Raw genomic sequence first — 15,899 nt, 5'->3', positions numbered from 1 at the left:
CACAAAGTGCTTATACAAAAACCCACCCTAAAACCCCAAACAGCAAGCAATGCAGATGTAGAAGAACGGTGGCTAGGAAGAACTTCCTAGAAAGGGAGGAGCCTAGGAAGAAACCTAGAGAGGAACCAGGCTCTGAGGGGTGGCCAGTCCTCTTCCGGCACAGCCAGTGCTTATACAAAAACCCACCCTAAAACACCAAACAGCAAGAAATGCAGATGTAGAAGCACGGTGGCTAGGAACAACTTCCTAGAAAGGCAGGAGCCTAGGAAGAAACCTAGAGAGGAACCAGGCTCGGAGGGGTGACCAGTCCTCTTCTGGCTGTGCCGGAAGAGGACCTTTCAGAGTACATGGCCATTAAGGCCAGGTTGTTCTTCAAGATGTTCATAGATGACCAGTAGGGTCAAATAATAATCACACTGGTTGTAGAGGGTGCAAAAGGTCAGTACCTCAGGAGTAAATGTCAGTTGGCTTTTCATAACCGAGCATTTAGAGGTCGAGACAGAAGGTGCGGTAGAGTCAGTCGAAAACAGCACGTCCAGGACAAGGTAGCACATCCGGTGAACATGTCAGGGTTCTATAGCCACAGGCAGAACAGTTAAAACTTGAGCAGCAGCAAGACCAGGTGGACTGTGGGCAGCCAGGAGTCATCAGGCCTGGTAGTCCTGAGGCATGGTCCTAGGGCTCATGTCCTCAACTCGAACACAGCATCCCCTCACCTGTTCCAGCAGGGGGATATGCATCATGCAGCCATGAGGCTGTCCATGGACAGCCAGCTGTCCTACCCGTCTTCTTCTACACATGTGGATGCGGGATACAGTAAAACTCCCAGCACACACCACAACACAGGCTGAAAACACTTTTAACAGCCATTTGGCTTCACTGATTAGCTGAAATGACCTCAAAGATAATGATAGGTTTCACATTCACATGCAGCTCAATGTTGACAATGTACTGTGAAATCAAGGGGGATTTTGTTTTTTTTTATAAAAAAGATTGGAGATTTGTGGGGGGGTAAATGATCATAAAGGTCTCACAGTGTCTCAAAAATATACTCAAAGGGATATAACTTGGAAGCTATTAACAGCTTATTTCTAAATAAATGTTCTTTATTTAAAAATGTTAGTTGGTCTCGATCTAATATTCGTTAAACACTTCACATGAATGACACAGATGTCTAAAGAAAATTAAGTTGGTTGTTTTAAAAGCATTCTAGTAGACAAAACTTTTGAAAATGTATTTTCCACATTACTGAATATAAAAGTCAATCCCATGTCTGACGGTGTCATCTCTGGATGATCATTTCATGGGTAGTTATCGTACTGTTCAAGATGCTACATTTAGATTGGTTTGTAAACATCCACAGTTTCCACATTCAAAGACTAATAATGTGTCTTATACAGTCTAAAACTTGTCTCCATTATATTACAAAAATGTACATGCGTCCGTTAGCAAGCTAACAGACAAAGTTCATATCTTCATGGTAAATGGCCCAGCAGCTAATTGCTGTTGCCAAAAGATTCTTTGATAGCGATGGCCGGCGTGGGTCCAATATGGGTCCAGATGTAGCCTTTCTCTGGACGGATAGGAATGGTGGGGAAAGGACAGCTCCTGGACTTGAAGTACTCCGAGGGGGCGTGGCACACAAACTCCAGGTACTCCATCTTCCTGGGAAAATCCTCCTCTGGACCTATAGAAGTCAGATAATCAGTAACAGAAACATTATCGGCTAGTTGTGGTCTTTGAGTCTACTGTGACATTACTCACATTTACACAATGTGCAAAGAGACATAACTTATTTCTGTATTCTCAAATGTAACTTTCAAAAATGTGACGTAAATTCAATCATCACTCACCAACAATGTAAGTGGCAGGATCAAACAGGTCCTTAGGACTGGCCTGGGTTGGTATCAACCAAGTCAAGGCTGCACTCTTCTCACAGTATTGGTCCTGGACAAAACCTCTGATCTGTGCATAGTATGGCCTCCCATCATCCTCATCTGTAACTTTGATGACATCTCCTATCTGATAATACACACCCTGCACAATGACAAAAGATGATAACTATTGCTGACAGTTAAACAGATCTGTGGCATACAATATATAAACAGATATGTTTATGTTTGCTAACATACAGTACTGAATGATTTAAAAAAAAGTAAACATACTGTACCTTATAAAAGACTGATTCTGATGTGATGATAGTGGAAACAGATTCTGGTGCTTTGATTGGCTGTGGAAGAAATCACATTTTGAAGCGCTTCAATTAGAACAATTGTCTGACAATCCAACACAAAGACAACAGAGTTCCTGTGTATTGAACCAATGGTACTGACATTTCTTAGTTTGAAGATGTGTCTTCTTCCTTTTCCTTTGGTAGAGACCTTTTTTTCGGTAGCAGGGGTTTTGTACTTGGTGCTCCTCAACCGTGCTGATCTCCTGTGGATCTCTTGTTTAGACTGTGGGCAAGATGTGTCAAATACCAGTATTACATCTCCATCAGGATGACAATGTGGATCACACATGCCTATATGATTGATCTCTGCTTTGCTTTGGAAGTAGAACAGTATGGAGGTACAGCCACTAAGGGGAGCGCAGTGCAGTGCAGGCCTATGTATATTTTATATGCGCAAACCTGCTTGCCCCCGCCATTATTCTGCTGTGTGTTGGAGGACGCAGAGGGTCCAGATGCTCCACTGCTGGTGCTCTTCCCCGTACAGTTATTGCACAGAATCTCTCCTTGGTTTCCCTTTTTCCACATAGACGATGAGTTTGTTTTGCAGACAGCGCAACATGGTTTCAAACCCAGCGGCATCTTGATAGAAAAAAATGTAGGCCAGCGAAATGAACGCAGAGGCTGGCTAACAACATCAGCAACAACAACAAATCCGCTCTTTACGGACGGACTTAGACAAACAGCTACAGCATGCAAATACAACCAGCACTAAGCTAGATCTAAAGGAACAACACAAATGGCTACATCGATTTAGCCCAGACAGCTAGCTAACCAGTCTGTAAAAATGTCTTCTTCTTTCAAGTTCAGCTAGCTAGTGTGGGCCGCACTAAGCCAAGTGTAATGCTCCACCTACTGTGGTGGCGTGTATCGACAGCCTTATATCTAGGTATTATATTTATCTAACAGGCAGGCTTATAAACTATCTATCAGCTACTTCTTAGCAAAAGGGAAGCAAAAAAACAACAACAATCATATTTTTCTTAAACAGGAGTACATACTGTTGAGGGTTCGTCAACTATGTTTGGCCTCGGCCCAAATCTTTTCTGAGCTAATATCGGCGGGTCGGTCAGAACCTAATTAGCATATGATATTAGCACAATGAATTGGCCAACACTACAAATTGAACATGTTTAACAAATCCGATTAGTACATAATAAATTCAGTGACAATAACATCATCATTTTTTCGGTCTGATTACGCTCATAAAATCACCATGTCTCTATTCAAATATTATTTTGTCTAATTCTCTGTAGGTTGATTGGTGGGGGAAAACAGGTCTACTGTAGGCTACACTACTTTTGTAACGTCAACATTCGTTCTGTTCAGAACAATCATATTGATAGCAACAGAAAATGTCGCTCTCAAAACGTATCAAAAGAAAGGTGGATAATGAAAATTGTAGTTTCAGGGAAGAATGTACAGAGATATGCGTTCATCTTACCATATTTTCCCAATGCCAAGCCAGTGTGTCTTATTTGCAATGAAAATATCGCTGTTTACTAATAATTCAATCTGAGACGTCATTATAAATCTAACCATGGCATATTCTCACTTAAACTTAAACGGGTTAAATCTCCAGTTACAAGGAAGAGGGAAAACAGTCGTGGACATGGTGGAAAAATGTGAGGCCTTCACTAGGAAGCTTGAGCTGTTCGATTTGGACTTGTCATCTGGAAGGCTACTGCACTTCAGCACACTGAAGAAACGACAGGCAGATGGACCAGGTCGCAGCATTGACATAGAGGTGATGGAAGATTTCAATTTACAAATGACAACTTCTCCACCAGATTTGAAGACTACAGCATGCCCAAGGATACCATTGCGTTTGTACGTAAACCTTTCACAGTCCGCCCAGGTGTAGAAGTCTCCTCCCTTGCTAAGAAAACGATACCCTCGCTGGATGAGACCGCAATTCAAACTCAGCTGATTGAATTCCAGACATCCAGACATCTCAGGGATGCACTCCGAATCTTTGTGTGCGTTTTGGATGGAATGCTCAGAGGAATACAGCACAATAAAGAAACTTGCATTTGATGTACTAACATCAAGTCCTCATTTTCCTCTATGAACGCAATATAGACTCATGACAGGAACCAGCTGCAGTTGCAGCTTTACCTTTCAGCACCACAAAATGGTTCGCTGCCTCCTTTATTATATGACTGTCTCCTGCATTCTCTCTCCTGATGAAATAAGTTAAAATGCAACTTTAGCCTTATTTAGGGAGAGTAACTTCCTTCTTGAGACATTGCATTTGGGAGTTTTTGCATCTCGAGTCCTTGATTTTTTAAATAATAATTTGTTTATTATTTATTTAATGAAAAAATATATATATTTGGGGGGGCAAATAATATTTCTGGTGGGCCAGATTTTACCCGCGCGCCGTAAGTTGGGGAACCCTGCTCTACTGGTAGAGATACTTGATAAAGATGTATATAAGGAAACTATGCCAATATGTTACTTTTCCCTCTGCTAAAATGTACTGGAATGCAGCCCTAGGACAAGTGAACTGGAACAAAGTTTCGTTGTTGTCTGGTAAATATTGTATATCTAATAAGGTGAAAGAAGTATCATACAAACTCATTCATAGAATCTACCCTGTAAAGACCTTTATTATACACAGATTTAAAATAGCTATTGATAACAAATGTGTATTTTGTGATTGTGACCCAGAGACTCTTGACCATTTATTTTTGGACTGCTCTTTTGTCAAAAGATTTTGGTGTGAGTTAGAAGATTTTATTTTAAAAGAAACAACTATTAATGTTAATTTGAAAGACTGATATTATGTTGTATTTTGAACCAAATGATATGGACCCTGATTTAACTTTCATTGTTAATTTGTTTATCTTTCATGGACGATTCTTCGTCCATAAAATGAAGTGGGCAGAGAACAAACCCCTTTTCACATTATTTAAGATATAATTGAAATATTATTTTGAAACGATCAGTAAATGTAAAAACAAAAAAGCAATACGCACCATAAAAGTATTTAACAAATTGAAAAGGAATCTTGATATGTAATACCCCTGTTTGTTAGGTTTTGTACTCTTGTTTGTATATTTCTGTTTTTTTTTGTATTTGTTGTGTTCATAATAAATAAAAAAGTTTTTTTAAATATAATAATAATACTTGTTAAAGATTTGTGGGGAAATGGAAGAAGAAAAAAAAACTAACCACGCCCACGTCACTGCTCTAAAAGGAGTGGGGTACTTCCGCTCTTCGCAAGTGTTTATCAACGGTGTGCCCTTACTACTGAGAAACAGACTTATCAAGATGTCGGGCAACAACGTGGAAGAGAAAGTGAATCATGCATCTAACAGCAAAGGCATCTCTCTTCCAATGACTCGCGTGAAACTGATCATGAAAAGTTCTCCCGACGTCTCAAGCATCAACCAAGAGGCTCTTCTCCTCACCACCAAAGCAACAGTAAGTTTAGTTCAATCGGCAGTTTGTTTATTGGTTTAGCTATGCTAGCTAGCTAATGGTACGTATTAGCTAGGCCTACAAGGTAATTTTGCAGTAAGGTCTGAAATGAATGTATACATATACAGACAGTACTAACTATCTACATTCATAAATTGTAACTTTAATCTCGAAGAACACTGTACTTGTCAAGGTAGGTAACTAACACTGAATGGCTGTAACAGTTAGCTAACTAACGTTCACCCCGAAGTGACATTACTGTTGCACATAAAGTGGAAATATATTTGGCTTTAACTTCAAAATAGGATGTACAGTTATCCCGTAATGAATGCAGGGCCTAAAATTAACACCCGCCAAATCCGGGTAGATTTTGTCATTGGCGAGTAAGAATGTCTAATTCACTAGCTATGTTTGCGGGGTGGTCACACTCAGGGCTCTGAGTGCGAGCGTTTAAGTATAGGTACGTTGTGATTTATACCAAAATAAATGCTGCAGGTTTTCAAAGTATTTCTCCCGTTTTTGTTTCGTATCTGGTCATGCACAACGATCTGAATTCTAACGTCAAATATATCCCACCTAGCGCAGCAACACTGCCTGTATCTACCGGCCACAGTGGCTGTTATACACAAACGTTTTAGTCTGGACTCCCAAGTGGCGCAGGGGTCTAAGGCACTGCATCTCAGTGCAAGAGGCGTCACTACAGTCCCTAGTTCGAATCCAGGCTGTATCACATCTGACGGTGATTGGCCCAGCGTCGTCTGGGGTAGGCTGTCATTGTTAATACTGACTTGCCTAGTTAAATACAATTTTAAGTATTTTCTACCATGTAGGATGTGTAGACTGAAAAACAGCTTCTATCTCTTCTTCGATGAGGCTTAACCACGGTTGGCAGCCAAAATATGTTGCATTACTGCCACTGACTAGACTAGACCTCCTCTGCCTCTTTTTCCCTCCATTCCTCATCTGTATTCCAAGTATACATATCCTTATGATAATACTGCACTACTCCTGACATACAGTTAAAGTCGGAAGTTTACCTACACTTAATTGGAGTCATTAAAACTCGTTTTTCAACCACCCCATACATTTCTTGTTAACAAACTATAGTTTTGGCAAGTCGGTTAAGACATCTTTGTGCATAACACAAGTAATTTTTCCAACATTTGTTTAGACAGATCATTTCACTTATAATTCACTGGATCACAATTCCAGTGGGTCAGAAATTTACATACACTCAATTAGTGTTGAACTTGGGTCAAATGTTTTGGGTTGCCTTCCACAAGCTTCCCACAATAAGTTGGGTGAATTTTGGCCCATTCCTCCTGACAGAGCTGGTGTAACTGAGTCAGGTTTGTAGGCCTCCTTGCTCGCACACGCTTTTTCAGTTCTGCCCACAAATTTTCTATGGGATTGAGGTCAGGGCTTTGTGATGGCCACTCCAATTCCTTGACTTTGTTGTCCATATGTGGCCAAGCTTTTACTTCCTGACTGACGTCTTGAGATGTTGCTTCAATATATCCGCATTTTCCTGCCTTATGATGCCATCTATTTTGTGAAGTGCACCAGTCCCTCCTGCAGCAAAGCACCCCCGCAACATGATGCTGCCACCCCTGTGCTTCACGGTTGGGATGGTGTTCTTCGGCTTGCGAGCATCCCCCTTTTTCCTCCAAACATAACGATGGTCATTATGGCCAAACAGTTCTATTTTTGTTTCATCAGACCAGAGGACATTTCTCCAAAAAGTACAATCTTTGTCCCCATGTGCAGTTGCAAACCGGAGTCTGGCTTTTTTATGGCGGTTTTGGAGTAGTGGCATCTTCCTTGCTGAGTGGCATTTCAGGCTATGTCGATATAGGACTCATTTTACTGTGGATATAGATACTTTTGTATCTGTTTCCTCCAGCATCTTCACAATGTCCTTTGCTGCTGTTCTGGGATTGATTTGCACTTTTCGCACCAAAGTACGTTAATCTCTAGGAGACAGAACACGTCTCCTTCCTGAGCGGTATGACGGCTGCGTGGTCCCATGGTGTTTATACTTGCGTACTATTGTTTGTACAGATGAACGTGGTACCTTCAGGCGTTTGGAAATTGCTCCCAAAGATGAACCAGACTTGTGGAGGTCTACAATTATTTTTCTGAGGTCTTGGCTGATTTCTTTTGATGTTCCTATGATATCAAGCAAAGAGGCACTGAGTTTGAAGGTAGGCCTTGAAATACATCCACAGGTACACCTCCAATTGACTCATTATGACAATTAGCCTATCAGAAGCTTCTAAAGCCATGACACTATTTTCTGGAATTTTCCAAGCTGTTTAAAGGCACAGTCAACTTAGTGTATGTAAACTTCTGATCCACTGGAATTGTGATTCAGTGAAATAATCTGTCTGTAAACAATTGTTGGAAAAATTACTTGTCATGCACACAGATGTCCTAACCGACTTTCAAAAAATATAGTAAGTTAACAAGCCATTTGTGGAGTGGTTGAAAAAAGAGTTTTAATGATGCCAACCTAAGTGTATGTAAACTTCTGACTTCTTCAACTGTATTTATATTCCAGACTCTGACGTTGCTCTTTCTAATATTTTTTAATGACATTTTGGGGATTTTCGTGTATTGTTGGGTATATTACTGCACTGTTGGCGGTAGAAAGCGTTTCGCTAGACTTGTGATAATATGTGTAGGTGACCAATAAAATGTGATTTGCCCCTCAACTTACTTTACGTGGCTGTAGTGTAACCTCCATCAGAGCCTTGTAAAGAGAAGACTGCCCTCCATCCTAATGGTGTCACTGGTAATGATGGGGAACTGTCCCATGTAATAAGTTGATTCATCTCTCTTCTAGGAACTGTTTGTTCAGCATCTAGCTCTGTCCTCATTCAACAATGGATCAGGGAAAGACCAGACCCTCTTGTACAGTGATCTGGCCAATACTGTTGAGGAGAAAGAGACTTTTCAGTTTCTCACGGGTAAGAACTCTCTCACAGAACCTTCTTTACTATTATGTATTGATTTTTACAAAATAAATTCACTCTTTATGTGATGCGCAATGCAGAGAACACTGGAATAATTATAATTTAATTACCATAGTAAATTATTGTAATGTTTGTCAATTAATCCCATAAGGGATGGGTTGGTGATTTGACAAAACATTTTTTTTGAATGAAATGTTATTTAATACATTCGTCACCACCAGTTGACTGTCCTTCTCTTCTCTCTGAATGAACATGGGCGATCATGACACTGAAAAAGCTCATATTTGTATCTGTTCCGTATACCGTTTGCAGATATCCTACCAAAGAAGATCTTGGTTCGGGATTACCTGAAGCTTCTAGAAGAAAATCCAATTGAGGAAGCAGACAATTGAAGCAAAACCCCTTGAAGCAACAGTGGTTGTGTTGCTAGCATGGAGTCTGAATATTTTTCTCCAGCTCATTCCTGAAGTAGACCACATTCATACCACTTCCATTCAATGGCATTGTGTAGGCCTACATCTTGATCTCTGAGATTTACTAGAGCATATTATGTTTACTACAATTTAAGTTGCCTAGTCATCCGCATGCTGAGCATCCAGTTTTGGGTCAGAAAGAATCAGTATGTGAAATTACTACAGATAAAGCGTTAAAATCATAATTATATGTTGACCATGATTCCCCCCCCCGCCACAGCAATAACCTGCTGCCAAAGAGAAACATTTCTGTACTCCCCCAGGTTTTGATACCAGCTGATGCAAATAGTGCACAGTGATGAGGGCTTTCATTTGTTTTGGGCATTATGTTTTACAGGAGACTTTGAAGCAAAGGGTGAACAGATCAGGTGCTTTTTTTCAACAATGTCTTCCATACAAGCAACGCCGTTCTCAGGTCGAAATACATTTGCCGCATTGGTTGTAGCCTTTTATAAAGAGGAACACCTATGCACAGTCTTTGCTAATGGTCTTTTATTCCTTTTATTCATATACCCAATGAAATCTTCAGAAATATAAACATGCAAACTGATTTCTTACAGCATTTGAATGGGGTATGTGACTAAGGAATATACAGACTTTAGATTTTTGCTGTGTTTAGTGTGATCTATTTTCTATACTACTCATAAGTACTTTCAGTCCTGGGTGGCTGCAGGCAGCACTTATTTAAATCTTCTCTTATTTTTTTGTTTTGTAACAGCTCCTCTCCAATTGCAATGTAAGTTATGCTACAGTGGGCATTGCCATATTTGTAGGTTTTTCATGTGAAATCGTCATACTGACTTACTACATTTATTGAATCAAAGTCTAAATATGCTACTGTGTGTCTTTGTGTCAAACTACAAAGCAAGGTCCTGTAATGTGCTGTCTCAAGAATGCACTGAACTAAGTAGCCTAACTGTCCAATTAAAACACAACTTCATCATATTCTGTTAACTCATACCCAAATAAATGTTGTTGACTCATCCAATACTCATATTTGTGGCCAAAGCATAAATTGAAGAAAAAATCCCCCACCTCAAACTCAATTGCATACTCCTGACATCCTCTCTTTTCGCCTCCTTCTCAAATTCCATTGGATGTGAAAGCCAGAGGTCCCGCCTCTCTAACCTTCTCCAATGGGTTTTGAGAAGTATGCAATTGAGATTCTCCTATTGTATCTCAAACAGAAGTCAACATTTTTTGGGGGTTTCCATTTCCTCAGTGGATGATATCATCTTCAGGAGGATGAGCTGGCCAATCTACTTGCACCATTCTGTTGTTAGGGTACTTAACTTGATAACCATTACATAAAAAATGTTGGAAGGAAAACAATCACTCATATTTAATAGAAACCAGGAAACACTGGACAGTTTAACAGCTATGAATATATTTTTTCTACAAGAGTGAAAAACAGCAATTTCGATCCCACCTAACTAATGAGACTTGCCGTTTCTATGTTTTTGTACCATAGTTTAGTTTTATTAATAAATTAAATCCTCTTCATGCTACACAGACTATTCATCATTACCTATTTGTGTTGAAATACTGTAGATAAAGTTTTCGCCTCTGCAACAATGTTATGCCATACACGGAGTGTCTCACACACAGCTGTACTTCATTCAATAAAACATCTCTTTATGGTACAGGTCTGAAGCCTGGGAGAATAAACAGATTTTATTGCCATCAAAATACCCCTGATGCTGTAGGCTTTGCATACAGTTTGGATTTTAGGTACATGTGATTAAAATACATGATGCTGTGGAGGAATAAAAGGCAAAGAATACAGTACATATACAAAGAAAGTGCACCCTGAATCTGCAAGCATTGTTAGTGGAATATATTACATGGTATTCAATGTAAAAAGCCTGAAGAACATATTCGCTGTGCCACTTGTTTTTCAAGTCGGAGTTGCATGATATAAAGACCACTCTAGGCTAGATAACTGTTTCTCTAGGAGGGATGATGGAGTCCTTTGTGTTGGCAATGTGCTCCTTTATACTAGAAACACATCAATCACAAAAGGTTCTTATAACCCTTAAAAACGGGTTCCTAGTCCAACAATCCTTTTGCACAACGATGCACTCATGGAACTCCTAAATATTTACATCTGAGAGGTTACCAGTGGGATTGGTTCAAGCTGTATCATACTAGAAAGATGTGGGGAGGACTGAAGATGTAGAAAATTTGCAATTATTCTGGTGACATCTGGATAACCGTTTCTGCTCTGTTTTTGGACCCCTCTCCTCCGTGTGACAGGTCCTGAACATAAACTGTTCTCTCTGCTTCTGCACGGCAAGCGGGACCGGTTCATCAAGTTTGCCACCAGCAGACTCCTGAACAGCTTCTATACTATATTGATTGCTGCACTCTTGGGTTTAGAGCTTGCAAGAATGACATTCCATTGTACTTGAGCAGGTGGCATTAAAACTTGACTAGTGGCTGATCATACATGACTTCATACGCTAGGAATTCAACAATGCTGGTTTGGAGCAGAAAGCTCAATATTACCTTTCCTCTTTGTTCTCTTACTCCCCTACTCTGCTTGCACAAGCCCATAGAGGAAGTTCACTCAATCACCTTTGATCAACTAACTTCTACAACCATTTCATTTCTCAATAGTATTACCTTCCCTATAATAAAATAACAATCACGGTGGAAAAGTACCCAATTGTCATACTTGAGTAAAAGTAAAGATACCTTAATAGAAAATGCCTCATGTAAAAGTGAATGTCACCCAGTAAAATGCTACTTTAGTAAAATTCTAAAAGTATGTGTAAATGTTTAATTTAAAATGCAAGCCAAACAGCACAATATTTGTTTTAATTTACAGATAGCCAGACATAATTTAGTGAGTCTGCCAGATCAGTGACAGTAGTGATGACAGCACGTTCTCTTGATAAGTCCATGAATTGGACCATTTTGCTGTCCTGCTAAGCATTTGAAATGTCACGAGTACTTTTGGGTGTCAGAGGAAATGTATGGGAGTAAAAAGCACATTTTATTTAGGAATGTAGTGGAGTGAAGATAAGTGAAAAACAAAGTACAGATACCCCAAAAAACAACTTTAGAGGTACTTCAAAGTACTTTTACTTAGTTTATTTACACCACTGGTAAAAGGGCATTAATATGACTGCTTGGATATTCCCTCTAGGAGCAAAGCCTAGAACAAGCCTACTACTATCCTGGTCCCGCCCGCGCCGGGCGCCAGGAGGAAACAGGACAGGCAGAACTCAGCTCGTTGTTCTACCCTGGAGCAACTACACCACAATGGAACTGTACCAGTCTTGTTCCCCAGCCGTGTTTCTATTAGCCTGGCAAGTGAGGCTGCTGGGCTGAGGAGTAACGTAAAGGGCATCATTATTTATATAGGCCTAATAAGTGCAGCTAGAAACAAACAAGGCCAGCACTGAATCATTCATCCAGGAAAACATGAGCCCATTTCCAAACCACAGGACTCTTTGTTTTGGATATTGCATTAAGTTCCCAGTAACTTTTATCTGTTCTTCAAGAACTCTCACCTACATTTTCCTGTGTATTCTTTCTGTGTGCTAGTAGGGTGGTCTAATTAAGCAATAAGGCCCGAGGTGGTGTAGTATATGGCCAATATACCACGGCATAGGGCTGTTCTTAGGCACAACGCAACAGAGTGCCTGGATACAGCCCTTAGCCGTGGTATATTGGCCATATACCCCAAACCCCAGAGGTGCCTTATTGCTATTATAAACTTGTTACCAACATAATTAGAACAGCAAATTGCATTTGTTTGTTATACCCATGGTATACGGTCTAATATACCACAGCTTTCAGCCAATCAGCATTCAGGGCTCTAACCACCGGTTTATAATAGCAATGTTTGGCATGGTCCCACTGAGCAAAAACTGGCTGAATCAACGTTGTTTCCATGTCATTTCAACACAAATCAAAATACACTGCTCAAAAAAATAAAGGGAACACTAAAATAACACATCCTAGATCTGAATGAATGAAATAATCTTTTTAAATACATTTTTCCTTTTACATAGTTGAATGTGCTGACAACAAAATCACACAAAAATAATCAATGGAAATCCAATTTATCAACCCATGGAGGTCTGGATTTGGAGTCACACTCAAAATTAAAGTGGAAAACCACACTACAGGCTGATCCAACTTTGATGTAATGTCCTTAAAACAAGTCAAAATGAGGCTCAGTAGTGTGTGTGGCCTCCACGTGCCTGTATGACCTCCCTACAACGCCTGGGCATGCTCCTGATGAGGTGGCGGATGGTCTCCTGAGGGATCTCCTCCCAGACCTGGACTAAAGCATCCGCCAACTCCTGGACAGTCTGTGGTGCAACGTGGCGTTGGTGGATGGAGCGAGACATAATGTCCCAGATGTGCTCAATTGGATTCAGGTCTGGGGAACGGGCGGGCCAGTCCATAGCATCAATGCCTTCCTCTTGCAGGAACTGCTGACACACTCCAGCCACATGAGGTCTAGCATTGTCTTGCATTAGGAGGAACCAAGGGCCAACCACACCAGCATATGGTCTCACAAGGGGTCTGAGGATCTCATCTCGGTACCTAATGGCAGTCAGGCTACCTCTGGCGAGCACATGGAGGGCTGTGCGGCCCCCCAAAGAAATGCCACTCCACACCATGACTGACCCACCGCCAAACCGGTCATGCTGGAGGATGTTGCAGGCAGCAGAACGTTCTCCACGGTGTCTCCAGATTGTCACGTCTGTCACATGTGCTCAGTGTGAACCTGCTTTCATCTGTGAAGAGCACAGGGCGCCAGTGACCAATTTGCCAATCTTGGTGTTCTCTGGCAAATGGCAAACGTCCTGCACGGTGTTGGGCTGTAAGCACAACCCCCACCTGTGGACGTCGGGCCCTCATACCACCCTCATGGAGTCTGTTTCTGACCGTTTGAGCAGACACATGCACATTTGTGGCCTGCTGGAGATCATTTTGCAGGGCTCTGGCAGTGCTTCTCCTGCTCCTCCTTGCACAAAGGCGGAGGTAGCGGTCCTGCTGCTGGGTTGTTGCCCTCCTACGCCCTCCTCCACGTCTCCTGATGTACTGGCCTGTCTCCTGGTAGGGCCTCCATGCTCTGGACACTACGCTGACAGACACAGCAAACCTTCTTGCCACAGCTCGCATTGATGTGCCATCCTGGATGAGCTGCACTACCTGAGCCACTTGTGTGGGTTGTAGACTCCGTCTCATGCTACCACTAGAGTGAAAGCACCGCCAGCATTCAAAAGTGACCAAAACATCAGCCAGGAAGCATAGGAACTGAGAAGTGGTCTGTGGTCCCCACCTGCAGAACCACTCCTTTATTGGGGGTGTCTTGCTAATTGCCTATAATTTCCACCTGTTGTCTATTCCATTTGCACAACAGCATGTGAAATTTGTCAATCAGTGTTGCTTCCTAAGTGGACAGTTTGATTTCACAGAAGTGTGATTGACTTGGAGTTACATTGTGTTGTTTAAGTGTTCCCTTTATTTTTTTGAGCAGTATATTTTATGAGATTCTTCAAAGTAGCCACCCTTTCTTTGCCTTGACAGCTTAGCACACTCTTGGCATTCTCTCAACCAGCTTCACCTGGAATGCTTTAAGTCTTGAAGGAGTTCCCACATATGCTGAGCCCTTGTTGGCTGCTTTTCCTTCACTCTGCGGTCCAACTCATCTCAATTGGGTTGAGGTTGGGTGATTGTGAAGGCCAGGTCATCTGATGCACTTCATCACTCTCCTTCTTGGTCAAATACATTTACACAGCCTGGAGGTGTGTTGAGTCATTGTCCTGTTGGGAAAAAAAATGATAGTGGGATTAAGCGCAAACCAGATGGGATGGCGTATCGCTGCAGAATGCTGTGGTAGCCATGCTGGTTAAGTGTGCCTTGAATCGAAAATAAATTCATGACAGTGTCACTAGCAAAACACCATCACACCTCCTCCTCCATGCTTCACGGTGGAAACTACACGTGGCAATTATCCGGTCACCTACTCTGCATCTCACAAAGACACGGCGGTTGGAACCAAACATCTCAAATTTGGACTCAGACCAAAGAACAGATTCCCACCAGTCTAATGTCCAATGCTTGTGTTTCTTGCCCCAAGCAAGTCTCTTCTTATTGGTGTTCTTTAGTAGTGGTTTCTTTGCCCATCCAACCTGACAGAGCTTGAGAGGATCTGCAGAGAATGGGAGAAACTCCCCACATACAGGTGTGCCAAGCTTGTAGCGCCATTCCCAAGAAGACTTGAGGCTGTAACCACTGCCAAAGGTGCTTCAACAAAGTACGGAGTCAAGGGTCTGAATACTTATGTAAACATATTTCGGTGAATGAATTTTAGAAAATTTGTCAACACCAATTTTTGGGTTAGGGAAAAAACTATTTAATAAATTTTAGAGTAAGGCTGTAACATAAGAAAATGTTATAAAAGTCAAGGGGTCTGAATACTTTTCAAATGCACTAAATATATGTATATATATTTTTGGGGTGTTTATGAACCTCCACAGTCACACCATCGGTTTAGTGAGATTTTGTCAGTAAAATTTAAAACAAGGGATGTCTTTGGAGAAGTCTACCACTGACGTAAGTAAATAAGAATGGGAGAAAGACTTGACAAAAACAAAAAGATGGTGACATTTGATGTGGTATTACTGAATGAATAACTTGCAGAATCGATGATGATGTCCACCTATAAAGAACCATAACTAGTTATTCAAAACATACATAGAGACTAGATTAAACCATTCACATTTTAAGCAAATTGTTATATGCATAGTAAAAGAAAAAGACGTAAAG

The 15,899-nt window shown here is 41.1% G+C and overlaps 2 protein-coding genes across 2 annotated transcripts; one reads left to right on the top strand and one right to left on the bottom strand.

Annotated features, from left to right (window-relative positions):
• Positions 1-1,085: 1,085 nt before the first annotated feature.
• Positions 1,086-3,053, bottom strand: LOC106570476 (GATA zinc finger domain-containing protein 1). The gene is made up of 5 exons (XM_014142864.2): positions 2,633-3,053; positions 2,334-2,456; positions 2,171-2,230; positions 1,854-2,037; positions 1,086-1,687 (listed from the first exon to the last, which is right to left on the bottom strand). The coding sequence occupies exons 1-5, from the start codon at positions 2,810-2,812 to the stop codon at positions 1,497-1,499; spliced, it is 738 nt and encodes a 245-aa protein (XP_013998339.1). The 5' UTR covers positions 2,813-3,053; the 3' UTR covers positions 1,086-1,496.
• Positions 3,054-5,490: 2,437 nt separating this feature from the next.
• Positions 5,491-10,090, top strand: chrc1 (Chromatin accessibility complex protein 1). Its single transcript, NM_001146628.1, is given in 3 exon segments — positions 5,491-5,659; positions 8,502-8,625; positions 8,944-10,090. Coding segments are annotated over 3 exon segments (357 nt in total). The 5' UTR covers positions 5,491-5,506; the 3' UTR covers positions 9,024-10,090.
• The last annotated feature ends 5,809 nt before the right edge of the window (positions 10,091-15,899 follow it).

This window comes from Salmo salar, chromosome ssa14, assembly GCF_905237065.1.
Source record: "Salmo salar chromosome ssa14, Ssal_v3.1, whole genome shotgun sequence".
NCBI lineage: Eukaryota > Metazoa > Chordata > Actinopteri > Salmoniformes > Salmonidae > Salmo > Salmo salar.
This window is presented reverse-complemented; position numbering and strand designations above follow the sequence as displayed.

Bases quoted from the DNA above. Each gene is read 5' to 3' on its own strand.
- LOC106570476 (XM_014142864.2), bottom strand. From the start codon at position 2,812: ATGCCGCTGGGTTTGAAACCATGTTGCGCTGTCTGCAAAACAAACTCA. The intron at 2,231-2,333 runs GTCAGTACCATT...TTTCTTCCACAG, and splicing joins ACATCTTCAAACTAAGAAAT to CCAATCAAAGCACCAGAATC. The intron at 1,688-1,853 runs GTGAGTGATGAT...TGACTTCTATAG, and splicing joins TCCTGCCACTTACATTGTTG to GTCCAGAGGAGGATTTTCCC.